The sequence below is a fragment of the Hyperolius riggenbachi genome, chromosome 2, assembly GCF_040937935.1.
Source record: "Hyperolius riggenbachi isolate aHypRig1 chromosome 2, aHypRig1.pri, whole genome shotgun sequence".
Classification (NCBI taxonomy): Eukaryota; Metazoa; Chordata; class Amphibia; order Anura; family Hyperoliidae; genus Hyperolius; species Hyperolius riggenbachi.
The window spans coordinates 42,845,218-42,872,879 of NC_090647.1; the positions used below are offsets into that span (position 1 = coordinate 42,845,218).

Consider the following 27,662-nt stretch of genomic DNA (forward strand, 5'->3'; position numbering starts at 1 on the left):
ATGGAAGCAGACATATTGTTAACATCCTGTGCTTTCAAATTAGCCTCTCTGCCGAGACGGCCATATGACACAGCTGAGGGATCAAATTACAATTTGAGATTAGCCACAGAGGAGGGGGGATTAGACAGGCTAAAATCTAAATACATACAGGGTGCATTTCTCTACGTTTTCCTTCTGTCCTGTGCAAGAGTTCAGGTCCAGTTTAATGATGAATTGCACAAAATTCAGTAAGGCTGCAGGTGCTGGAATACAGGGCAACACAGTACAGAGATTTATATATTTAGGACATATGTGTAATAAAGGCGCCTACAAAAAGAGGTGCTGGATAATACTGCTGTAGAATATCTGTAAAATTGCGTCTAACCCTCAGTCACGTGCACAGACAGAAAGTGCGTCACACAACTCCGCCGCTATGCGCATGCGCGCCACCCTGCAGCAATCTATAAAGATTGTTGTGGTGCCATTAAATGCAATACAATTGTGCGCCTCCCAGCGGTACCACTCGGCAACACACTGCAGCCGCTGCATGGATCGAAAGCGACTCCGTTTCACCGTGGGTACCATAGTTTATAACAACACCAAAGAGAAACAAGAATTGGCCCTGCAAGAACTACACCACAAAGTATATCGCAATTAGACAAAAACTTTATTAGTTCCATATAAATCAATAAAACCATAAAAACAATGGCACAAGAAAAAGTTACAGCCCCAATACATTGGTAATATTGCAAAGTCAGCAAAGGACAATGTATGCTAATATTGATAAATAATAAACTCTACTCATCAACACTGGTTAGACATGATGATGAGAGTGAAATGAATGACTGTCAAATAGTGAAAGAGAACATCAAGTGCTAAATTGTAATGTGTAAGAAGAAAGTGACCCGTGCCTAATAGAATGAGCCCCAAGGAAATGGGGTGCAATGGTATGCCTGCACCAGGCAGATCAGTGATAAGGCAGCATGATCCCCATGCAAGGGAAAGGAGTGGGAAAAGAGTGAAGAACGGTGGGTGACAAGAAGGCTTACCAGTGGTGAGAGTGAGCGGGCATCAGCGTGCCAAACCGTCGCGATTCGCCGCACGGATCGGCTTCGGCTTCTTCCGGGCATCACAGGTTATCTCATAGAGATTAATAGCCACTATCGCTTCGGGGGGGGGAGGGGAGAGAGTTCTGCAAGGGGTTAGTATGAAAGGAGCCTCAGGCCGGGTGCACACATGGCAGAAACGCACATATGGCAGAAACGCTTGTGGAGCGGGAAACGCTGTGTTTTATGCAGCAATGTTAGTCTATGGGACGCAGAAGGACCAGCGTTGCACTTGCGATTAACAGTACGCATTCTGCAGACGCTGTTAGTGTTGCATAATATGCAGGCTGGCTGCCAAAACGCACATAATGAAAGTCTATGGTAACGCATATGCATTGCATTTTGCGTGCGTTTTTAATTAAAAAATAAAGATCTGAATATATTTAAATTCAAAAACTCATACAAAACGCATATGCGTTTTCTATTAGCAAACCGCAAACGCAATTCAACGCACGCAAACGCATGTAAAACACATCAGCGCAAAAAAACCTGCAAACGCACTAAAAACGCAAACGCATCTTCCTAAAACGCTGGCTTTTCACGCTATGTCATATGTGAACCCAGCCTCAAACAATACAAATTTCCTGGCTATTCTGATAATCCTCTGCCTCTAATACTTTTATTAGACCCTGAACAAGCATGCAGCAGATCAGGTGTTTCTGACAAAAAATCTGACAAGATTAGCTGCATGCTTGTTTCTGGTGTGTGATTCAGACACTACTGATGCCAGAACTGCAGGACAGCCAGGCAACTGGTATTGTTTAAAAGGAAATAAATATGTTACCTGCCATATACCTCTCGCTTCAGGTTCAAAATAAGACAGATAAGGACAATATAAAAAATTGACAGATATGCTTTACTTAAGTCTGAACAAAAGATAAGAGTAAAATCAACTGCGTATGAAGGAAAAATAGCATATAATTCATAAACTAAGTATACTGAATTATTGATCAGGTCTTTATTTTAACCACTTAAAGAGAGTCTGAAGCAAGAATAAATCTCGCTTCAGACCTCATAAATAGCAGGGGCACGTGTGCCCCTGCTAAAACGCCGCTATCCCGCGGTTTAACGGGGGGTCCCTGATCCCCCAAATCCTCTCGGTGCAGCGGGGGAGCGCTTCCTGGTTGGGGCAGGGATAACCGCCGCAGCCCTGCCCCACGCGCATCTGTCAGCGCGTATCTCCGCCTCTCCCCCGCCCCTCTCAGTCTTCCTTCACTGAGAGGGGCGGGGGAGAGGCGGCGATGCGCCGCTGATAGACGCGCAGAGAGGCAAGGCTGCAGCCATTAGCCCTGCCTCCAGGAGCGACCAAGTCTGCGACCAAGTGTTGCAGTGGGGGGTTTGGGGGTGAAGGGACCCCCGTTTAGCGGCGCTATTGCGGCGGTTTAGCAGGGGCACACGTGCCCCTGCTAACTATGAGCTCTGAAGCAAGATTTATTCTTGCTTCAGAGTCTCTTTAAAGAAACAAAGACTTTTTGGTTAGGAAAAGGCGCTCACCGACATCACACCACATGGACCCATCTTTCTTGCTATTTACGCTGCTCTCCTGTCGCTGCAGCCCACTTGCTCTGCTGTTGCTATGACAGCAGAGCTCTGTAAGCCAGTCAGGTGCCGATTTCATTGGCTCCTAACCCTTTGATTACTGTTAGCCAATCACAGTGATCACAAGGTCAGGAACCAATGAAATAGGCTCCTGACTGACTTATGGAGCTCTGCTGTCATTCCTACGGCAGAGCGAGTGGGCTGCAGCAATGAGAGATTGGTGCACTCATTGAAATCTACGCCCTGGCAGGGATAACAGGTCCCAAACACAGTGTAGATTTCAATTACCAAGGTCCGGAAGTGGTTAAGAACACATAGCTAGATGCACATCCAGCTTCTACATAAGGAGACTTTCGTGTTCACACATCACTGGGGTCCCTTACCTCCAGGCTGCCGCAGTGGGCTGCCCAGTGCAGGGGGGTAAACTTATGTACAGGGTCCACCTCGTTGACCGCTGCCCCATTTTTGACAATCCACTCGAGCTGCTGCACATCTCCACACTTCACTGCCTCATGGATGCTGCTGTAAGTCCTCTTCTTCTGCACCACAGCTGAAACACACATACAACATCATCAATCATCATACATATCACTACATATCTTTGGAATCCAGATAGAGGGAGTTATTAGAGCCCAAGTTTTCAGGGGTGCCACAAAAGGCAATGTCTGTCTCTATCCGTCGGAGCAATTTTAATAATTTGATTTGACTACCGGGGGGGGGAGAGATTTACCAGGGGGGGGGGGGGAGATTTACCAGCTGGACAGTGATTCCAACCATGACAGTAACTCCAACCCTTCTCTGACAGCTGGTGCACACCAAGAGCGGTTCTGAGCGTTTTTTAAAACGCTTGTGGGGGAAAACCGATTGGCTAATGAAAGTGAATGGGATGGAGCACACCAGAGCGGCTCGTTTTTTCCCCAAATGCAAACTCGGGTCCTGCAGCATTTTTGCAGTTTTCTGCCTCAATGTAAAGGAAAGTGGAAAACAGCTCTGAAAAGCGCTAGATCAGAGCGGTTTTCCAGGCGTTTTTGTTACAGGAGCTATTCAGTTACAACTATACTGTAACAAAATATAAAATCTGCTCTGTCACTCACTGCCTAAACGGGGTCCTTGTCACTCACTACCTAAATGGGGGGCCCTGTCACTCACTACCTAAAGGGGGTCCCTGTCACTCACTACCTAAATGGGGGGCCCTGTCACTCACTACCTAAAGGGGGTCCCTGTCACTTACTGCCTAAACGGGGTCCCTGTCACTCACTACCTAAATGGGGGGCCCTGTCACTCACTACCTAAAGGGGGTCCCTGTCACTCACTACCTAAACGAGGTCCCTGTCACTCACTACCTAAACGGGGTCCCTGTCACTCACTGCCTAAATGGGGTCCCTGTCACTCACTGCCTAAAGGGGGTCCCTGTCACTCACTGCCTAAAGGGGGTCCCTGTCACTCACTGCCTAAAGGGGGTCCCTGTCACTCACTACCTAAACGGGGTCCTTGTCACTCACTACCTAAAGGGGGTCCCTGTCACTCACTACCTAAAGGGGGTCCCTGTCACTCACTGCCTAAAGGGGGTCCCTGTCACTCACTGCCTAAACGGGGTCCCTGTCACTCACTGCCTAAAGGGGGTCCCTGTCACTCATTACCTAAAGGGGGTCCCTGTCACTCACTACCTAAACGGGGTCCCTGTCACTCACTACCTAAAGGGGGTCCAGGCTGGCTACATATACTGGGGGCACTGGCTGTTTGTCATTATGTGCATTTACTGGTGAAAAGCTGTCTCCTATTATGTGCATTTACTGGTGAAAAGCTGTCTCTTATTATGTGCATTTACTGGTGAAAAGCTGTCTCTTATTATGTGCATTTACTGGTGAAAAGCTGTCTCTTATTATGTGCATTTGCTGGTGAAAAGCTGTCTCTTATTATGTGCATTTACTGGTGAAAAGCGGTTTCTTATTATGTGCATTTACTGGTGAAAAGCGGTCTCTTATTATGTGCATTTACTGGTGAAAAGCTCTCTCTTATTATGTGCATTTACTGGGGAAAAGCTGTCTCTCATTATGTGCATTTACTGATGAAAGGCTGTCTGTCATTACGTGCATTTACTGGTGAAACGCTGTCTCTTATGTGCATTTAGTGGGGAAATTTTGTCAGTAAAAATAATCTTTTGTCAGTAAATTTTTAGGTATTTGTCAGTAAAAAATAACGTGAAAGGTTGGCAACACTGGCAGGCTGCGCGGTGCAACGGTAAAGATACAGGCAGCCCACCTCACGCTTGGGCTTGGCGGGGGGAGGAGCCAACGACAGCGAGCGAGAGTAGGGTGGCCGCAGGCAGCCATAAATACGCAGTGTGTTACTGCGTCGCACTCGCAGAGCCTATCAGCCTGAGTCAGTCCAGAGACTAGCAGACTCGCAGGCAGCCAAAGCCAGCCAGGAGCAAGCCAATGGAAGAGGGGTAGGAATGGGGTATCACATGCATGCGTAAAGAGGTGGAAGGTGTGGGTGTGATTAGGCAGGACATGGGTGTGGTTATGTGGTTGGGCACGGTTAATTTAACCACATAACGACCGCCCCCAGCCGATGGGCGGCGGCAAAGTCTGGGCCCAAACGACCGCAATACGCCCATCGGCGGGGGCGGCTGCGGGAGTGGCTATGCGGCGATCGCGTCATTCGTGACGCGATCAGCCGCCGGGGACTGGCTCCGCCCCCCGTTCGCCGTAACCCGCCGGCCGTTCGGAAGCGCCGGCGGGTTACTGGCATCCGGATCGCCGCTGCAACAGTGTATAATAGGCTTTGTAATGTATACAAAGCCTATTATACTGGCTGCCTCCTGCCCTGGTGGTCCCAGTGTCCGAGGGACCACCAGGGCAGGCTGCAGCCACCCTAGTCTGCACCAAACACACTGATTTCCCCCCCCCCTGCCCCCTGATCGCCCACAGCACCCCTCAGACCCCCCCCTGCCCACCCCCCAGACCACTGTTTGCACCCAGTCACCCTCCTAATCACCCATCAATCACTCCCTGTCACTATCTGTCAACGCTATTTTTTTTTTAAGTCCCTAATCTGCCCCCTACTCCCTCCTGATCACCCCCCCACCCCTCAGATTCTCCCCAGACCCCCCCCAGACCCCCCCCCCCCCCCGTGTACTGTATGCATCTATCCCCCCTGATCACCTGTCAATCACCTGTCAATCACCTGTCAATCACCTGTCAATCACCCGTCAATCACCCCCTGTCACTGCCACCCATCAATCAGCCCCTGATCTGCCCCTTGCGGGCAATCTGATCACCCCCCCACACCAATAGATCGCCCGCAGATCCGACATCAGATCACCTCCCAAATCCATTGTTTACATCTATTCTCTCCTCTAAACACCCACTAATTACCCATCAATCACCCCCTATCACCACCTGTCACTGTTACCCATCAGATTAGACCCTAATCTGCCCCTTGCGGGCACCCAATCACCTGCCCACACGCTCAGATTGCCCTCAGACCCCCCCCTTATCAATTCGCCCGTGCAATATTTACATCTGTTCTCCCCTGTAATAACCCACTGATTACCTGTCAATCACCCATCAATCACCCCCTGTCACTGCCACCCATCAATCACCCCCTGTCACTGCCACCCATCAATCAGCCCCTAACCTGCCCCTTGCGGGCAATCTGATCACCCACCCACACCAATAGATCGCCCGCAGATCCGACATCAGATCACCTCCCAAATCCATTGTTTACATCTATTCTCTCCTCTAAACACCCACTAATTACCCATCAATCACCCCCTATCACCACCTGTCACTGTTACCCATCAGATTAGACCCTAATCTGCCCCTTGCGGGCACCCAATCACCTGCCCACACGCTCAGATTGCCCTCAGACCCCCCCCTTATCAATTCGCCCGTGCAATATTTACATCTGTTCTCCCCTGTAATAACCCACTGATTACCTGTCAATCACCCATCAATCACCCCCTGTCACTGCCACCCATCAATCACCCCCTGTCACTGCCACCCATCAATCAGCCCCTAACCTGCCCCTTGCGGGCAATCTGATCACCCACCCACACCAATAGATCGCCCGCAGATCCGACATCAGATCACCTCCCAAATCCATTGTTTACATCTATTCTCTCCTCTAAACACCCACTAATTACCCATCAATCACCCCCTATCACCACCTGTCACTGTTACCCATCAGATTAGACCCTAATCTGCCCCTTGCGGGCACCCAATCACCCGCCCACACCTCAGAACGCCCTCAGACCCCAGCCCTGATCACCTCGCCAGTGCATTGCTTGCATCTATTTCCCCCCTCTAATCACACCTTGAGACACCCATCAATCACCTCCTGTCACCCCCTAGCACACCTACCCATCAGATCAGGCCCTAATTTGCCCCGTGTGGGCTCCTGATCACTCGGCCAAACCCTCAGATCCCCCTCAGACCCCCTTCCGATCACCTCCCCAGTGCATTGATTGCATCTATTTTCCCCTCTAACCGCCCCCTGAGACACCCATCAATCACCTCCTGTCACCCCCCTAGCACTCCTATCCATCAGATCAGGCCCAATACATCCTGTCATCTAAGAGGCCACCCTGCTTATGACCGATTCCACAAAATTTGCCCCCTCATAGACCACCTGTCATCAAAATTTGCAGATGCTTATACCCCTGAACAGTCATTTTGAGAAATTTGGTTTCCAGACTACTCACAGTTTTGGGCCCGTAAAATGCCAGGGCAGTATAGGAACCCCACAAGTGACCCCATTTTAGAAAGAAGACACCCCAAGGTATTCTGTTAGGTGTATGATGAGTTCATAGAATATTTTATTTTTTGTCAAAAGTTAGCGGAAATTGGATTGTTATTGTTTTTTTCACAAAGTGTCATTTTTCACTAACTTGTGAGAAAAAATAAAATCTTCTATGAACTCACCATACCCCTAACGGAATACCTTGGGGTGTCTTCTTTCTAAAATGGGGTCACTTGTGGGGTTCCTATACTGCCCTGGCATTTTAGGGGCCCTAAACCGTGAGGAGTAGTCTAGAAAACAAATGCCTCAAAATGACCTGTGAATAGGACGTTGGGCCCCTTAGCGCACCTAGGCTGCAAAAAAGTGTCACACATGTGGTATCGCCATACTCAGGAGAAGTAGTATAATGTGTTTTGTGGTGTATTTTTACACATACCCATGCTGGGTGGGAGAAATCTCTCTGTAAATGGACAATTGTGTGTAAAAAAAATCAAAAATGTGTCATTTACAGAGATATTTCTCCCACCCAGCATGGTTATATGTAAAAATACACCACAAAACACATTATACTACTTCTTCTGAGTACGGCGATACCACATGTGTGACACTTTTTTGCAGCCTAACTGTGCTAAGGGGCCCAAAGTCCAATGAGTACCTTTAGGATTTCACAGGTCATTTTGAGACATTTGGGTTCAAGACTACTCCTCACGGTTTAGGGCCCCTAAAATGCCAGGGCAGTATAGGAACCCCACAAGTGACCCCATTTTAGAAAGAAGACACCCCAAGGTATTCTTTTAGGTGTATGATGAGTTCATAGAAGATTTTATTTTTTGTCACAAGTTAGCGGAAATTGATATGTATTGTTTTTTTTTTCACAAAGTGTCATTTTCCGCTAACTTGTGACAAAAAAAAAATCTTCTATGAACTCACCATACTCCTAACAGAATACCTTGGGGTGTCTTCTTTCTAAAATGGGGTCACTTGTGGGGTTCCTATACTGCCCTGGCATTTTAGGGGCCCTAAACCGTGAGGAGTAGTCTAGAATCCAAATGCCTCAAAATGACCTGTGAATAGGACGTTAGGCCCCTTAGCGCACCTAGGTTGCAAAAAAGTGTCACACATGTGGTATCGCCGTACTCAGAAGAAGTAGTATAATGTGTTTTGGGGTGTATTTTTATACATACCCATGCTGGGTGGGAGAAATCTCTCTGTAAATGGACAATTGTGTGTAAAAAAAATCAAATAATTGTCATTTACAGAGATATTTCTCCCACCCAGCATGGGTATGTGTAAAAATACACCCCAAAACACATTATACTACTTCTCCTGAGTACGGCGGTACCACATGTGTGGCACTTTTTTGCACCCTAAGTGCGCTAAGGGGCCCAAAGTCCAATGAGTACCTTTAGGATTTCACAGGTCATTTTGCCACATTTGGTTTCAAGACTACTCCTCACGGTTTAGGGCCCCTAAAATGCCAGGGCAGTATAGGAACCCCACAAATGACTCCATTTTAGAAAGAAGACACCCCAAGGTATTCCGTTAGGAGAATGGCGAGTTCATAGAAGATTTTATTTTTTGTCACAAGTTAGCGGAAAATGACACTTTGTGAAAAAAAACAATTACAATCAATTTCCGCTAACTTGTGACAAAAAAAAAAAATCTTCTATGAACTCACCATACATCTAACGGAATACCTTGGGGTGTCTTCTTTCTAAAATGGGGTAATTTGTGGGGTTCCTATACTGTCCTGGCATTTTAGGGGCCCTAAACCGTGAGGAGTAGTCTTGAAACGAAATTTCTCAAAATGACCTGTGAAATCCTAAAGGTACTCATTGGACTTTGGGCCCCTTAGCGCAGTTAGGGTGCAAAAAAGTGCCACACATGTGGTATCGCCGTACTCAGGAGAAGTAGTATAATGTGTTTTGGGGTGTATTTTTCCACATACCCATGCTGAGTGGGAGAAATATCTCTATAAATAGACAATTGTGTGTAAAAAAAATAAAAAAATTGTCATTTACGGAGATATTTCTCCCACCCAGCATGTGTATGTGTAAAAATACACCCCAAAACACATTATACTACTTTTCCTGAGTACGGCAATACCACATGTGTGGCACTTTTTTGCGGCCTAACTGCGCTAAGGGGCCCAAAGTCCAATGAGCATCTTTAGGCTTTACAGGGGTGCTTACAATTAGGCACCCCCCAAATGCCAGGACAGTAAACACACCCCACAAATGACCCCATTCTGGAAAGTAGACACTTCAAGGTATTCAGAGAGGAGCATAGTGAGTCCGTGGCAGATTTCATTTTTTTTTGTCGCAAGTTAGAAGAAATGGAAACTTTTTTTTTTTTTTTTTTTTGTCACAAACTGTCATTTTCCGCTAACTTGTGACAAAAAATAAAATCTTCTATGAACTCACCATGCCTCTCACTGAATACTTTGGGATGTCTTCTTTCCAAAATGGGGTCATTTGGGGGGTATTTGTACTATCCTGGAATTTTAGCCCCTCATGAAACATGACAGGTGCGCAGAAAAGTCAGAGATGCTTGAAAATGGGAAAATTCACTTTTGGCACCATAGTTTGTAAACGCTATAACTTTTACCCAATCCAATAAATATACACTGAATGTTTTTTTTTTTTATCAAAGACATGTAGCAGAATAACTTTCGCGCTCAAATGTATAGGAAATTTTACTTTATTTGAAAAATGTCAGCACAGAAAGTTAAAAAAGTCATTTTTTTGACAAAATTCATGTCTTTTTTGATGAATATAATAAAAAGTAAAACTCGCAGCAGCAATCAAATAGCATCAAAAGAAAGCTGTATTAGTGACAAGAAAAGGAGGTAAAATTCATTTAGGTGGTAGGTTTTATGACCGAGCAATAAACCGTGAAAGCTGCAGTGGTCTGAATGGAGAAAAAGGCTCTGGTCCTTAAGGGGCGAAAAGACTGTGGTCCCGAAGTGGTTAACCACTCCCATAGGCGCCAGAGAAAATCTTGCACCCAGGTGCTAGGCACCCCAGGTTTACTCCTGGAGTCATGACTGTGGCTGTAAGACTCCTGCAATGCATTGTGGGACTTGTAGTTCCTTAACCTCTTGAGGACTGCAGGGCTAAACCCCCCTAGTCGAACACACTTTCCACACACTTATACAGGCCTATCCGTCTCCAGGCCTGGAAGCAGGTGCCGCTCTCCCGCAGGTACACCACTCCTGCACTCTTTGTACTATGCAAAAAACAGGAGACAGCACGCCGTTTGCTTCTTCAAGTGATCTGTATTCAAGCCATACAGTTCAAGAGCACACAAGGACACGACATGTTTCGGGCGTGGCACACCTGAGGAAGGGCTACGCCCGAAACATGTCGTGTCCTTGTGTGCTCTTGAACTGTATGGCTTGAATACAGATCACTTGAAGAAGCAAACGGCGTGCTGTCTCCTGTTTTTTGCTAAACCCCCCTAGTGACCAGGCCATGTTTAGTATAATAGCCCACTGCAGCTTTAAGGCTAAGCTGCAGAGCCGCACAACACATCACACAAGTGATCCCCCCCCCCTTTTCTCCCCACCAACAGAGCTCTCTGTTGGTGGGGTCTGATCGCTCCCCCCATGTTTATTTTTTTTTAAATAAATATTAGTTAGCTTTTTTTTTTTTTTTTAAAGCTGTTTCTTTAAAAATGTTCCCTCCCTCCCCCCAGCCAGCCAATTATGGTGATCGGCTGTCATAGGCTTCTGCCTATGAGAGCCGATCGCTCTCTTGTCCCCCAGGGGGACAGCCGTGTGACACAGCTGTCCCCAGTACAGCGCTGCTGCCGATCGCAGCGCTGTACATAGAAATAGACGGCGATCACACCGTCTATTAGTCTCCCGAGCGGCAATAGCCGCTTGGAGACTGAAGGCGGGGCGGAGCTCTGCCCCCCAAGCAGGAGATGCTGCGCGCGATCTCCTGCAAAACAGAGCCCCAGGACTTTACGCCAATTGGCGTTAGGCGGTCCTGGGGCTGCCGCCGCGGCCACCCCCATCGACGTGGCGCGGTCGGCAAAAGGTTAAAGGAGTTGTCAGGCATATATTAATAAAATAAACGCTACTTACCAGGGGCTTCCTCCAGCCCCAAGCTCCCAGGACCTCCCTCGCCGCAGCTCTGCCTGCAGCAGTTTGCCGGAGCTCCGACCCGGTACCCGGCGATGACGTCAGAGCGACCTGGAGGTCGCTCTGTACTGTGCCTGCGCGATCGGCGCTGTCAATCACCACCACGTGGGCCGGAGCGGACTGCACAGGCGCAGAACTACTCCTTTAACAGCTGGAGGGCCAAGTATGCCCATGTCTGTTCTAGGGCTTCACCTCCAATATAGCTTCCCTGGTGGTCTAGAGTGGGACAAACATAATGCAAAGTGGGGAAACCACTTGAGGGCCAAATGTAATGGCTCTGGGGGCCAAAGGTTGACATGTACGCGTAGTGGTTCGCGCTCTCGCCTTGCAGCGCTGGGTCCCCGGTTTGAATCCCAGCCAGGTCAACATCTGCAAGTAGTTTGTATGTTCTCCCCGTGTCTGTGTGGGTTTCCTCCGGACACTCTGATTTCCTCCCACTTTCCAAAAACATACAGATAAGTTAATTGGCTTCCCCCTAAATTGGCCCTAGACTACAATACATACACAATACATACATAGAAATATGACAATGGAAAGGACTAGATTGTGAGCTCCTCTGAGGGACAGTCAGTGCAAGACTATGGCCTCAATTCACTAAGATCAGGGGCGTAGCAATAGGGGTTGCAGAGGTAGCGATCGCATTGGGGCCCTTGGGCCAGAGGGGCCCCGGAGGGCCCTCCCTCAACTACAGTATTAGCTCTCTATTGCTCCTGTGCTCATAATAATCACTTCTATAGATACTTTGAATAGTAGTAATCACGAGCAAACAGTTCCCCATCCCCTTCTTGCATCTCTGACTCTGTAGTTGCCATTGGCAGGTTTTGGTGCGCCGTATCAATTGTTATGTATAGAGTGCTTGGGGGGGCCCATGTGAAACTTGCACCGGGGCCCACAGCTCCTTAGCTACGCCACTGACTAAGATCATGCTGGAGATAATAAGGCAAGAGAGTTCCTTAAGTTACCTCCTCTGTAGTTAATTTACCTCCTCTGTAGTTAATTTACCTCCTCTGCAGTTAATTTACCTCCTCTGTAGTTATTTTCACATGCAGTTAATTAACAGCCTGTCTTTAACTCTGGAGTTATTTTAAGGATTGAAGAGTTAACTTAAAGACAGAAGAGTTAACTTTAGGTTTGCCTGAGGTAAAATGTTTCCTGAGTACTACATGCCTTATCACCATGGTAACAACTCTAGAAGAGTTATTAAAGACAGGAGATAATCTTAGTGAATTGAGGCCAATGTATACTCTGTACAGCGTTGTGGAAGATGTTGGCGCTATATAAATACTAAATAATAATAATATGTTCTAAAAAGTACATTCCTGAAATCTGGGGCAGATTTGCAGACTGGAGGAACCCTGTCAAGCAATCGGCATTCTTGCTTCATTCCATACAGTGTAAAATCTGGCAGCTGCACTGCTTGGCAACAGTGAGGAAGACCAGTGAGGTGGCTCAGAGCCCTCATAGCTGTATCTGTCTCTGCTCATCTGGCTGCATAGCAGTGACGTCACCAGCCGCTCTCTGCACGAGCTGATCTCCAGGGACAGGTCACGTGACGCACGCCCCGGCGTCTCCTATCAGTTCCAGCCGCTCACCGTCTGCAGAGGGGGCTCCCGGCATCTTCAAAGTCTGCTCTGTCGTCTCTGCCCCGCAGTCTGGCAACGCTTCCTGGACGCCCAGGGGTTTCCACGGAGACGCTGTTTACAGATACGTCACTTCCCGTGACAGGCCAAGCCGCCGCCATCTTTATTTCTGGAAAGCCATTCCCTGTTCTCTGTAATGTGGTGGGAAACATGATGAGGCCGCTGAATGTTTGGAGTTCTGGAGTGTAAATGGCTAAAATACAAGGAGCAGTTTGGGCAGTATGGTGGTGTGTAGTGGAGATCCCTCTTACCTTGCAGTGCCAAAATCAGGATCAGCCTATTTACAAGGAGTGAAAAGGGCTACATTGCAGGAGTAAAAAAAACAACAACATTTTAACCAGTTCACTACTGAGGAGATTTTCCCCTTCTGTACCAGAGCAATTTTCACCTTTCAGTGCTCCTCCCATTCATTCGCCTATAACTTTATCACTACTACAATGAAATGATCTATCTTGTTTTTTTCGCCACCAGTTAGGCTTTCTTTGGGTGGTGCTTTTTGCCAAGAATTATTTTATTCTAAATGCACTTTAATGGAAACAGAGTAGGTGTGAGTCAGTGACATAAGCAGTTTTCCTTCAAGTGCAATGAGTTTTAAAGGGAATCTGAAGTGAAAATAAACGTATGATATGATTTGTTTGTGTAGCACAGCTAAGAAATCGAACATTAGTAGCAAAGAAGAGTCTCGTATTGTTTCCAATACAAGAAGAAGAAACTTCAGTTGTTATCTATGCAAAAGAGCTTCTCTGAGCTCTCCGACCCAACTTGGGTCGCTGTTTTCTGGAGCACTTATACAATGAAACAGAGACAGATTTAGATAAGATTTTTACTGCAGGGAAGTTGAAAGCGTCATTAGCACTGCTTGTTTTATAATTTGGAATACAGAGTATGTGGCTTGTAATTGCAAATATGACAGAATTATGCAATGTTATAAAAAAAAAAAAAAGCTATACATCTAAAAATTAAAATATGAGACTATTTTCTTTGCTATTAACGTTCTATTAATAATCAGTACTACACATACAAATCATTACATCATGTTTTTTTCACTTTAGTGTCATAATGTCAGCAAATGCATGTCCTAATTCATTTTTCTCCATGGAGACCAGCACACTCAAAATATTTTAAAATAATAATCTTGCTTTAGAATTTCTTCATGTAAGGTGCATGTTTTGGCTTGAAGATGGACAGCCAAACAGCTGGAGGCCGATGTCTGTTGCCGATAATTTGAGATACATATATGCAGATCCGAGATGAAAAGCTAACTATAACAAGTAACTTGTCTACACTGTATATCTTATCTAAAGTTTAGATAGTTTACTCAGCAAATCTAGCTGCAAACAGCTTTTACAGTTTATGATTATTTATCCCTGTGATACAATGAGGGCAGCCATGTTCTGTTTGTCACATTGCACACAGGCAAGCTGATCTTCCCTCTCCTACTCCCTTTTCCCCTCTGCCTCTGAAATCTCTGCCTAGTAACACCTCCTCCTCCTGCCCAAACTGAACTCCCATAAACCCTTGACACTAAGGCTGAGAGTGCCAAGACTCTCTGGAGAAGCTGTGGGCAAGGCTTGTTTAGTTTATAGGGAAATAGAGTATTAAAGAGAACCTAAACTGAGAGCAGTAGTGGCTGAATCACAGACCTGAAACAAGCATACAGCAATCCAGTCTGACTTCAGTCAGAGCACCTGATCTGCATGCTTGTTGAGGGGCTGTGGTTAAAAGTATTAGAGACACAGGATTAGCAGGAGAGTCAGGCAACTAGTATTATTTTAAAAGAAAAAATCCATATCCTTCTCAGTTTAGGTTCCGTTTAAAACAAAACAAAAAAGTATTTGGCTTGAGGAATGCCCTATAAACTATATGAAAGGAACACAATTATGCAAATAAAAGTTTATCTCTGATCCACTTTAACTTCAGAAAGCAGTGATTGGGTGAAACATGTAGGTGGGGAGGAGGCGGAACAGGGCGGACCTCAGGACTCACATGACAGCACCAGCTTTTGTGTGTGGTTGCACACCACATCCCTGGAGGTTTAAGATGTGATGCACTGTTTATCTAGGAAGGAGCGGTGAGATCTGTGCCTGCCACCTTGGCCATATGTTCACACACTGTCACACAGCATGTTGCCTATACTGAACAGTCCTTAAGATTCTGGCCAGCAGGTGTCCATGTGTTTTGGGTATGTGATGACTGGGGCCGGTCCATCTAGTTTGAGTCACAAGGTCCCTTCAATTCATGTTTTTAACAGGTCTGGGTTCGCCCTCTGCAGTACACCCTGTAACCATCACTATTTTGCAATAGATACCATTTTAATAGTTTTGAGCACCAGTTTATTTTTTTCAATATACAGGTCCTTCTCAAAAAAAATTAGCATATTGCGATAAAGTTCATTATTTTCTGTAATATACTGATAAACATTAGACTTTCATATATTTTAGATTCTTTAGGAACTGTTTCCACTACACACAGATTCTGCATGCAGAAAACTGACTCCAATGAATGCCTATGGGAAATCTGCATCAGAAAAATCGCATTCAGTGGAAACAGGCCCATAAGCATTCATTGGAGTCAGTTTTCTGCATGCAGAATCTGCGTGTAGTGGAAACAGGCCCTTTACATACAACTGAAGTAGTTCAAGCCTTTTATTGTTTTTAATATTGATGATTTTGGCATACAGCTCATGAAAACCCAAAATTCCTATCTCAAAAAATTAGCATATTTCATCCGACCAATAAAAGAAAAGCGTTTTCAAAACAAAAAAAGTAAATCTTCAAATAATTATGTTCAGTTATGCACTCAATACTTGGTCGGGAATCCTTTTGCAGAAATGACTGCTTCAATGCGGCGTGGCATGGAGGCAATCAGCCTGTGGCACTGCTCAGGTGTTATGGAGACCCAGGATGCTTCGATAGCGGCCTTAAAGAGAATCTGTACTCTGAAATTCTTACAATAAAAAGCATACCATTCTATTCATTATGTGCTCCTGGTCCCCTCTGTGCTGTTTCTGCCATTCTCTGCTGCAAACCTGGCTTGTAATTGCCAGTTTTAGGCAGTGTTTACAAACAAACTAACCAGCTTCTAATAGGCTCAGCTAAGCAGAGTGTGTTAGTCACACAGAGCCTGCAGGGGGTGTGTACAGCTTCTAGCTAATCACAAGCAGCCCTGCACATTCCAGTCTGACTGCCTCAGCCTGACTGTGCCGACTATAGAGAGAAGATTAGATCATATAACAGAGATAACACAGCTACTGTGCAATTAGGAAAAGCTGCAGTAAGCCAGACCACATTAGAAAAGGCATAGGAACTTATAGCATAGAAGAAATAAAGATAAACAATTTGTTACAGAGTCTCTTTAAGCTCATCCAGAGTGTTGGGTCTTGCTTCTCTCAACTTTCTCTTCACAATATCCCACAGATTCTCTATGGGGTTCAGGTCAGGAGAGTTGGCAGGCCAATTGAGCACAGTAATACCATGGTCAGTAAACCATTCACCAGTGGTTTTGGCACTGAGCAGGTGCCAGGTCGTGCTGAAAAATGAAATCTTCATCTCCATAAAGCTTTAAAGCAGATGGAAGCATGAAGTGCTCCAAAATCTCCCGATAGCTAGCTGCATTGACCCTGCCCTTGATAAAACACAGTGGACCAACACCAGCAGCTGACATGGCACCCTAGACCATCACTGACTGTGGGTACTTGACACTGGACTTTAGGCATTTTGGCATTTCCCTCTCCCCAGTCTTCCTCCAGACTCTGGCACCTTGATTTCCGAATTTGACATGCAAAAGTTGCTTTCATCCGAAAAAAGTACTTCGGACCACTGAGCAACAGCCCAGTGCTGCTTCTCTGTAGCCCAGGCACTTCTGCCGCTGTTTCTGGTTCAAAAGTGGCTTGACCTGGGGAATGCGGCACCTGTAGCCCATTCCCTGCACACGGTGGCTCTGGATGTTTCTACTCCAGACTCAGTCCACTGCTTCTGCAGGTCCCCCAAGGTCTGAAATCAGTCCTTCTCCACAATCTTCCTCAGGGTCCGGTCACCTCTTCCCGTTGTGTAGCTTTTTCTGCCACACTTTTTCCTTCCCACAGACTTCCCACTGAGGTGCCTTGATACAGCACTCGGGAACAGCCTATTCGTTCAGAAATTTCTTTCTGTGTCTTACCCTCTTGCTTGAGGGTGTCAATGATGGCCTTCTGGACAGCAGTCAGGTCAGCAGTCTTACCCATTACTGCGGTTTTGAGTAATGAACCAGGCTGGGAGTTTTTACAAGCCTCAGGAATCTTTTGCAGGTGTTTAGAGTTAATTAGTTGATTCAGATGATTAGGTTTATAGCTTGTTTAGAGAACCTTTTCATGATATGCTAATTTTTTGAGATAGGAATTTTGGGTTTTCATGAGCTGTATGCCAAAATCATCAATATTAAAACAATAAAAGGCTTGAACTACTTCAGTTGTGTGTAATGAATCTAAAAGATATGAAAGTCTAATGTTTATCAGTACATTGCAAAAAATAATGAACTTTATCACAATATGCTAATTTTTTTTAGAAGGACCTGTAACTTCTTATTTCAGGTTCCCTTTAAGGGCCCATAGGCGGCAAGAAAACTTTCTGCACGATTATTTTAATCCATTGTCCACTGTGTTGCAGGAAAGCAGACGATAGTGGGAATGGGCCCCAAGAGTTAACCTCCTTAGCAGTATAATTACTTCTGGTTTTTAGGGTCTAAAAGCGGTGAAATTTTCCCACAAACTTTTTAGACCCTAAAAGGGGAAGGGGGGGGGGGGGGGTAGATCTGTGGCAGCCTTGCATGCACCTCGCCATTCCCAGGATCCAGCTCTGCAATTCTCCCTCCACCCACCGGGTGACATTCTACCCCCATAGTAAGATTGCCTTCAGTCGCCATGTGACAAACTGATCTCACCAGAGGGATCGAGAGCTTACAGGAACGTTGGAAGAATGGCTGCTAGAGTGTGGATCCCGGAGAAGGCGAGTTACAAACCCCCGGTATGGGCAGGCTCTGCATACCTCCCAATGGCTACCCCCCTCACACACACTTTAAAGAGGAAATCCAGTGAACAGTTTTGCTGTTGGCAGGTGATTTAGCTGCTGCATGGTTTTTGGCAGTTGGAAACAGCTGTAAACAGCCATTTCCCACAATGCAGCAAGGTTCACAGACAGGAAACTGCCAAGAGTATGTACTTTTCTTGTGGGAGGGGTTTCACTACAATATCAGTCATACAGCGCCCCCTGATGCTCTGAAAAGGAATAGATTTCTCATGTAAAAGAAGGTATCAGCTACTGATTGGGATAAAATTCAATTCTTGGGCGGAGTTTCCTTTAAGGCCGTGCTGCAGGGCCATACAACTCAGCACACAAGGGATTCCCCCCCTCCCCTTTTCTGCCCACTAACAGAGAAATGTTTATTTTATTGTAAATATTTTTTTTTTTAAATAAACGCTTTTTTAATGATTTCCCCAGCCCTCCCTCTGCCAGCCAATCAGTGTGCGATCGGAAGTCATAGGCTTCAGCCTATGACAGCAGATCGCTTCCTTGCCGCCCAGGGGAATATCCGCATCACATGGCTGTCCCCAGTACAGCGCTGCCGAAGAGCACAGTGCTGTACAGTGTAAATAGATGACAGTGTCGCTGTCACTCTAGCGGCGGGGAGAATGATGACAGATCGGAGATACACACGCATCGGCGCGCGCAAACTCCTGCAAATTCCCACCCCATTACTTTACTCCGATCAGCGTTAGGTAAAGCCCTGTCTGCATTGCCACGGTCTGCCCCCAGCCACCAATTAGGCCGCAGCTATCGAGCTGAGGGAGGGCCATGGCAACACAGACGGGGGTGGCCAGAGCCTCGGTGGAGATTTGAAAAAAGCGATCTCCTGCCTGGATGAATTACCTTGGATCAGGTGAGTATTTAACCTGGCATGACAGCCTCTGTTTTTTAACTTCAAGTATTTTAACACAGAGTCTGAAGCGTAAAAACAATTACTTTTTGTTTAGGCAGTCCTCTTCAGCATTAATAGCATAGCTGAAACGCCGATATCCCGCGGCAAAACGAGACATCACCCCAAAATCCCCGGGGCTCCTTCCTGTTAGTGCAGTAGCTCGCCTCTCCTCGCATCAATCTCCGCCCCTCTCAGTCCTTTCACTGAGAGGGTTGGGGAGAGGCGGAGATTGACGCAAATGGAGGCAGAGCTACAGCGCTAAGCTCTGCCTCCCCGGGCAGCAAAATCCACGACTTTGAAAGTCGTGGATCTTTGCCCCGGTATTTGGGGAGGATTAAGGCCTCGTTTTGCTGCGGGATATTGGCGTTTCAGCTATGCCATTAATGCTGAAAATGAAAAAAAAAGAAAAAAGCAGGTAATTTTGTAGGCTTTAGAGTCCCTTTAAATGCTTACCAATCAACAGAAATAAAAAAAAACACAAGACACATTCAGCTAAATTCATTGGGGTTTTTATTTTTTATGAGCCTTAACACATGTCCATACTTTGCACCTAATTCACTTAAACTCGGAACACTGAAAATAAAGCAAACGGGAGAGAAAGCGTCTCATCAGTCAGTCATGGTGAATACTGACGCCAGTTCCACAATGTACATGCTTGCTGAACATAAAGGTCTCCTCCGAGAATGTCCTACGTGCTTCGTCCCCAGCACATAGGGCTCTCCGTTTTAGGCGTTACCTGGCTTTTTATTAGACAACTCTGTTTATAAACTATTAAAAAGAATACTTGTAACCAACCAGTTACCAGTTCAACACGTAAGAGAAAGAAAAGAAACAAACAAATGGCAATCCCTTTCAGCTTGAAAAACACATACATTTGCATCAACCAGAGACAAAAAACAACTTTATTGTCAACCTCTGTATGGTGTGCATAAACATCACACTCCCGGTATAGCAAAAATATTTTATTTATAATTTACAGTCAAGTGGAAATATCTTACAACAGCTTTTTTTTGTACAAGTCCATTCTATCGGCACGCATCCACAGAAGTACACATGAAACTGTGCGGGTGTAAGAAAATACAAATACGAAAATGTATTCAAGTCGATAGGTAACCAGAGGCCCCGCCCCCAGTTCACATTTCATTATAAAGTTTTCGGGACGCAGATTCTATTCGGGCTCGGGTTTGATCTCTGTCAACAGAGGTATGCTCTCTCCACAGCTTTTGGGAGGGTCTTCCGTGGGCTCTTCCTTCACTTGGACTGGGGTGCTGGAAGTGTCTGGCACTTCCTCTTTCACCAGATTGAGCATTGCACTTAGTGGGTTTTCCAGGAGTATTTTACTTGGAGAGGGTGTGGTGTCCAAGGAGGTCTGGAGAGTGAGGAGAATAGATTGGTGATCATAGGCTATATAAAGTAATGGTTAGGACAGTACAGACATCCTCATGGGCCTAACCTCGCAACAGCTTCACACATGTCCAAGTAAAATCAAGCAAGTTTGCATATATATGGTTTCACTTCCCCTGCTGTGCTTAGAAACCTGCACTGAACACTGGTCTAGTTTAGATCACAAGTCTCCAGTTGAAGGCACTATTTTTTAAAAAACGCCATCTCTAGATGACTGCTATGTTCAGGCTCGTACACATGCTTGACTGATGTTGCCACCAGACAGGGATCGGAATCTGATCCCTGGCGTGATAGCACTGGGCAGAGGCTGTACAGATGCAAGTCAGCCTACAGGCTGATGATGTGTTCTGTTGCAGTGCATGGGTGCGTGCGTGTGTGTATGTCCACTGAAAATACTTCAGAATATTGAGTGAGGCAGTCATTATTGGCCATCTCAGCTGATTAAACTAACGTGTGTGCAGGCTTTTACTTTACAGCAGTGAATATGCACAGATAAAGGGACTTTTCAGATAAAAGAGGAGGTAGAGAAGACATACCATAGACAAGCAGGCTAGAAGCTTTCTAAAAAGTCTCTAAGGAGACTCAATAGCCCTTTGTTCAGTAGACTGGTTATTGCATATTACTGGCATGTAAAATTGGCATCACCGACTTATTTATAAGACTGCAGAAATTAAACCACTATTCTGTGTTCATCGTCATGAATGTTGAATTCATTCATTTTACAGTATTGCACATTTTTTTATTGTAAAAGGTGCAACAAGCTTCAGAGCTCAGTCACTACAGTCTTCACGGGGCCATTAGATAGCTGCGCAGTTTGGTCCATTTATGAGTGACGTAAATGGCCAGGGTGATGCGTCACTACGAGGGAGGAGTGCAAGTATGCCAGAAAGAGCACTATTGTCTGCCTGACATTACGCTTGCTAGGTACTGCAGGATCAACCAGGTGACAAATCTAAATATATAAACATTAAAATAAAATTGGGGAAAACTATGTTAAACTATTACTCATGTACATAGTACAAAAGTTTCCCAATGGCAGTGCCATCCCTCTAAATAGAACCTGGCAGATTTGATAGCTATCTGCATGCAGTGACTGCCAGACACTAACAGGAGGCCTTTATTCCAGCATTGGACAACATCAACATACTTACATTTTTATAATCATCATAGCATGAAGGGTGGTAAATCTGAAAATAAGCAAATGGGGGAAGGCTTATTAGTTCACCTAATCAAAATAAGGAAAATCACAATCACTTTTACAATAAATAAACTGGGAAAAAAGAAATGAAAAGTTAGATATTTATATAGGAAGAGGGGGGCTGGATAATTCGGATGCTTCCCACCTCTTCCATCTCACGCTAGCGCTGAAAGGAATCTCTGAATATAGACAAGAGCTTGCAGGATATGCAAAAACTGCACCAGGAAATTTAGGCGCAGGGTAAAGCCGATCTATAGCTCTCCCTGCTCCTGCAAAAGTCCCGGCACTATTACTATATCCCCTCCAAGCCGCCATGGACTCGGGATAGATATAATTCAGCTGCTAGCTACCGCTAGTGCCAAATCATGCCGTTTTTAAAGTAAATTGAGAGCAGACTGCACCCAAATTACTGTCTGACCGCAGCTATATGCTATAATTCACTATAATTCACATTATTGCCTGCGCTGTTTCGATTTCTCACAGCTCGAGTTTACTTCAATGTTGGCGTTACATATCATGAATCACTGCACTGAATAGGAAGATTTGTAACACCCTTTTACTTGTTTTGCCCTTTAACCTCCTTGGTGGTAATCCCGAGCTAGGGTCGGGGCGGAAAACCGCAGCTAAGAGCGGTAATACCGACCTCTGCTCGGGGGAAGCCGCTGGGAGGTCTGTGCAGAGTATAGAGCGGAGCGGACGATTTTACATACCTCCCGGAGGATCTTGATGTCGGCCGCCATTCTTCCTCTCCTCCAGGGCTCTGCTTCCTGCTGGTGAGATTGCCGGCTGTCGTCATGACGACAGTTGCCAATTTCACTTTAAAGTTGCAGTGCCACCTAGAGGATGGAGGCATAACTGCAGCGCTGGAGCCAGGGAGGTGAGTGATTGCAGGACTGCTGCAGATCTCCCTGGCAGCATGATTTTTTTTCCCAGGTCTTAGGGACTAAAAGGGTGCAAAAAAAAAAAAAATGGCACCGCTTTTAGACCCTAAAATCTGGAGAGAATCGTACTGTCAAAGGGGTTAAAGAGAACCAGAGATGAAGCACCCTCTTGTATTTTACCTTATAAATCAGTGGGAACATGACAGTAAACACCTAATGTGCTCTTTGTTTCATTGTTCTGTTTAATTTGACTGTTATCACCTCTGATAAGAATCCCCGACTGAGCACTCAGTCTAGCTTTGCTACGGAAGGATTATAGCTGAGTCTGTCTTCTCTGGTGTCTTTTCAAGTCCAAGCCTGCCCCCTTGTGGCTCTGCTATAATGACTCAGCTATAATTATTCCCTGCAAAGCCAGACTGAATGCTCAGTCCGGGACTTATCACAGCTGATAAGACACTTAGCAGTGAGGATGAAACAGAGAGCAGGGTAGGTGTTTTCTCTAATGTTCCCACTGATATATATGGTACAATACACAAGGGTGCTTCATCTCTGGTTCCTTTTAAAAGAGGTGGTAAGTTTCCTTCCTATGTAACCACCTGTATGAATTTGTCCAAGATGAGCAGAGCCCACTCTAAAGACAGAATCATCTCAAAGGACACCTGACGTGACAGAAATATGGAGGCTGCCATATTTATTTCCTTTTAAACAATATCAGTTGCCTGGCAGCCCTGCTGATCATCTGCTTCCAATACTTTTAGCCATAGACCCTGAACAAGCATGTGCAAATCGGATGCTCTGACATGATTAGCTGAATGCTTATTTCATGTGTGATTCAGACACCATTGTAGCCGAAGAGATCAGCAGGGCTGCCAGGCAACTGGTATTGTATAAAAGGAAATAAATATGGCAGCCTTCACACCCATCTCACTTCAGGTGTGCTTTTAAGCCAATACAATGGTTCCACCCTGGAATAATCTGCTTATACTGTAGTTGAATACTTAAGTGCCCTAAAAAAAAATGACTTGTACTCACCCGGGGCTCCCCTCAGCCCACTGCAGCTGAACGGTGCCCTCGCCGTGTCTCTCCGATGCAGCTGGACTCGCCGGCGGCCACTTCCGGTTTCGCCGTCACCGGCCGACAGGCTGGGAACGCGGCTGATTAGCCGCGTTCCCAGCCGCAATAGCGCCTTCTTTAATGCTATTGCGGCCGGTGACGGCGAAACCGGAAGTGGCCGCCGGCGAGTCCAGCTGCATCGGAGAGACACGGCGAGGGCACCGTTCAGCTGCAGGGGGCTGAGGGGAGGCCCGGGTGAGTACAAGTCATTTTTTTTGGGACACAAGTTTTCCTTTAACATGTTAAGGTTGTTCATTAAAAAAACAGGATGTGACAAGACTTTGCAGCACCTAAAATCTTATGTTAGGAATGCATGAAAGCAAAACCTAACAAGGCAAGGAGAGCAATCAATGAACTGCAAGAACTGCTAATTACAGGGACAGACCCCATCTATATGGTAGTCAAACGGGCCCTGTGGTTTACTTTAACCTCCTTAGCGGTAATCCCGAGTCCGCAGAAATCCGCAGAACAGGGTGGTAATGCGGTGCCTGAGTGAGTTTCATGCAGGAGCACACTGCTGCCGCCTCCTCTGCCCATAACACCTCACGGATGCTAACCTTTCAGCATATGCAACACATTCTGACCGTAAGACGCAGCGACTTTCCCCCCCTACACTTTTGGGGGGAAAAAAGTGCATCTTATAGCAGATAACTTTAACTATAAGAACTTATAGGACCCCAATTACAGAGCAAAAAAAAAACGTGGCAGGCCTGAATCAGGTATGGTAAAATTGCTCACTGCCTACATTTCTTAGGTAGAGTTCTCACCAGCAGGTCTGCTGGGAAATAGTTGGGATCTCCCGGGCCACCTGCTCAAGAACTTTATTTGTATAGTTTATCAGCAGCTTGCGGATTTTACCGACAGGTTATCGCAGACTTATCAACCTATTACCGATGAGCATAGCGCGCGGATACCGAAGAACACCCGCTTTCTGTAATCTGTATGTGGTTTGGAAAAACAAAACAAAAACTGCTAGCAGTAATTTACCATAGAAACTGTTAACCGCACACAGCTTTATGAATGGAAGCCGAAATACCCAGACGTGTCCCTAACCCCCGACAGACAAGACATCATTTATATTGCACTTTTCTCCTGGCGGATTAAAAGCACTTGAGCTGCAGCCACTACGGCATGCTCAGTAGTAGCGTTAGGGAGTCTCGCCCAAGGACTCCTTACTGAATAGGTGCTGGTTTACTGAACAGGAAGAGCAAATATTCGAACCCTGGTGTTCTGTGTTAGAGACAGAGCCCTTAACCATTAAATAGCCGAGGCATCTTAATGTGGCCTGCTACGTGGATGAAAAACAAAAATCCTTGGGCCCAATAGTTTACCCACTGTAGGCATTCAATGGCTGGTTTTCGGTGCACAGTGTGTTTAAGTTGCCCCAGGATATTCCCATCAAGCTCGATGTGGTCCTGCTTACCTTGTCCTGAACACGCAAAGCATTTTTCAGATGCCATTCCTCCTCCTCCTCATCCCAATACTGTTCAAACGCCTCTTGGCAAATTTCACAGGTCTGTCGTAAGAGAAACAAAGTCGTCAGTGCACAGGAAACCCAACACTGCGTATACTGTACCAGAATTCCTCCACTGCTTGACAACAGGTTCTGTTACTGCTGGTAAAACTGAATTAATGGGAAAGGGCCATGTGATATGCAATGCAGATAAAATATAAGCAATCAAGCTTTACAATAAAGTTGAATAGGTTTGAATCCTGCGGCAGGCAGGCAGACACCAGACACGTTACCTCATCAGCTCCTGCAGGACCAGCCGGCACGCTCTGAAACTCCTTCTCCTTAGCAGCTTCCTGAGTTTTTAATATGACTTCCTCGTGGACTTTTTCAAAGAACTGGCTCTTAGCCCTTTCCTCCAAGTCTGCAATTTCCTCAAACTCTATCCAATCCTAGAGAAAACAGAGGAACCGTAAGAACAACCACAGAAGTCACCCAGATTTTCCAACAGACATACTTGTAGGCTCTATTTCATACAATAAAGGCCACCAATGATACACACTATACACTCACTTTGCAGCAAGAGGTGTAAATACATCAAACGATCACATATCATGGTAATAGTCAGTAGTATCCTTTATTAAATATCCTAGAAATACCACATACTGTACTGAAATCATACATTTCAAATTGACCAGTGTTACAGAAATGGGACGGCATAGCTTGCAATGTGACCAGGCTTAAAAGAGTAAATATGGCAGCCGCCATACCACTCTCACTTTAGGGGTCCTTTAATTCCATTATCCTATTAAGGTATCCATGGTTAGGAAACTTACCTGGCACATTATCACATGTACAGGAAGGAACAACGAGGTGCAGAAATCCAGAAGCCTTCAGTTAGGTCATGCTTTGTGGAGTTTCAGTCATACAATACAAAGCCAACAAACTGCTGAAAGAATTAGCCTGACATTGCAACATCAGGACAATGGGCACAAAACTTACCGTTAAGCCATAGTACCACCTTCGGTGTGTGATTTTCCTGCTGACATCTTTTTCTGTGCGGTTTTGACGATAGTGCCAGTCCAAATGGTCAGCGTACACATCAGTCTGTGACTTGGTAAACCTCATACCACATGAATAGCACTGAATGCCTGTGTACAACCGGGTTATGATACATTCAAAGCGCCTGCAAGAAGAATTCACACAATTACACAGTGCCATAGCAGAAAAACAAGCCATGTAAAAGCAGACCTCACTATAAATCCAGTAGAACTTAGAGAAACCGTAACCAAGGATTGAACTTCATCCCAATCAGTAGCCGATCCCCCCTTTCCCACCATTAGAAATCTTTTCCTTTGCACAAACTGATCCATCAGGGGGCTCTGTATGGCTGATATTGTGGTGAAACCCCTCCCACAATGTGATGTCAGCACATCACTGAGGTGCTGACATCACACTGTGGGAGCCTTGTTGCATTATGGGAAATAACAGCTGTTTCCAACTGCCAAAAAAGCAAGCAGCAGCTCCTTCCACTGACATCACCTGCCAGCAGTAAAAATGTCCCCATGTGATCAATTTCACAATGTAAATCAGGGAGAGGAAAGATTTTACAATGGGTAAACACTGACTAAATTATTTCTACATAATTATTGGAAAAATGAAGCACTAATTACGTTATTTTAAAGCGGAATATAACCCTGCATTTCAACTTTGCTCTAAAACATTATTTACAGTATATTATATGCAACCAGCATTTATTTTTTTTTTACTAGACCAGCATTGGAAGGGTTACACAGTGCTTTAAGGAGATTTCTGCAGACGCATCCGAAGCTGACAGATACATTTTGTTTACATAAATGTATCTAAGTGTTAAATGTGACTCATCTCTCTGAGAAGGAGTTGGAGGACAGCCAATTTAACTAAATAGAATGTAACAATCTGAACTTCTGCACATCTCTCCATGGAACTTTAAACCTCTGTGTTTAACCCTTCCAATGCTGGTCTAGTAAAAAAAAATGCTTTTTGCATATAATATGCTGTAAATAATGTTTTAGAGCAAAGTTGAAATGCAGGGTTATATTCCGCTTTAACTGGCTTTCCTCTAACAAAGCACTAGTGGCTATATGCAATTCACTTTCACAGGAGTTTCCTTCTAGAACATAATTTTTCATATTTTATTTAAAAAAACCTTTTTAACATATTACACTGGAAACCGTACCAAAATGTAAGTAAAAAAGTAATGTTAAAATTATTTTGAGTATTTGCTTGCTTGTTGGTGGTTTAAAAGGCATTTTCTATACAAGTTGTGAAAATATCACCTAGGAGAATACTCAGGTAAAATGCAGAATTGCATATGGCTCAAGGTGCTGTTGCAAACACTAATTTAGTTGCGGAAACCTCTTCTGTGGCATTAATTAAACTTTGCTCTGAAGCACCAGTTTCTTTAACCACCCTAGCGTTCTATTAGAACGGCCAGTGCGGTGGCGCAGCACATTTTTTTAAATTTT

General features: G+C 45.4%; 2 protein-coding genes across 2 annotated transcripts in view; both read right to left on the reverse strand.

The window, feature by feature from the left end:
- Positions 1-13,199, reverse strand: part of ANKRD42 (ankyrin repeat domain 42) — a 49,431-nt gene extending 36,232 nt beyond the window's left edge. Inside the window, exons 1-2 of the mRNA XM_068264736.1 lie at positions 13,110-13,199; positions 3,008-3,174 (exon numbers count right to left, since the gene is read on the reverse strand). Coding sequence (XP_068120837.1) covers positions 3,008-3,174; positions 13,110-13,134 — 192 coding nt within the window. The 5' untranslated portion in view covers positions 13,135-13,199. The remainder of the gene's footprint in view (positions 1-3,007; positions 3,175-13,109) is intronic.
- Positions 13,200-19,602: 6,403 nt separating this feature from the next.
- The window catches only part of PCF11 (PCF11 cleavage and polyadenylation factor subunit), a 55,815-nt gene continuing 47,755 nt past the window's right edge, over positions 19,603-27,662 (reverse strand). The window contains exons 12-16 of the mRNA XM_068266703.1: positions 26,158-26,341; positions 25,452-25,607; positions 25,129-25,221; positions 21,665-21,700; positions 19,603-20,478 (exon numbers count right to left, since the gene is read on the reverse strand). Coding sequence (XP_068122804.1) covers positions 20,278-20,478; positions 21,665-21,700; positions 25,129-25,221; positions 25,452-25,607; positions 26,158-26,341 — 670 coding nt within the window. The 3' untranslated portion in view covers positions 19,603-20,277. The remainder of the gene's footprint in view (positions 20,479-21,664; positions 21,701-25,128; positions 25,222-25,451; positions 25,608-26,157; positions 26,342-27,662) is intronic.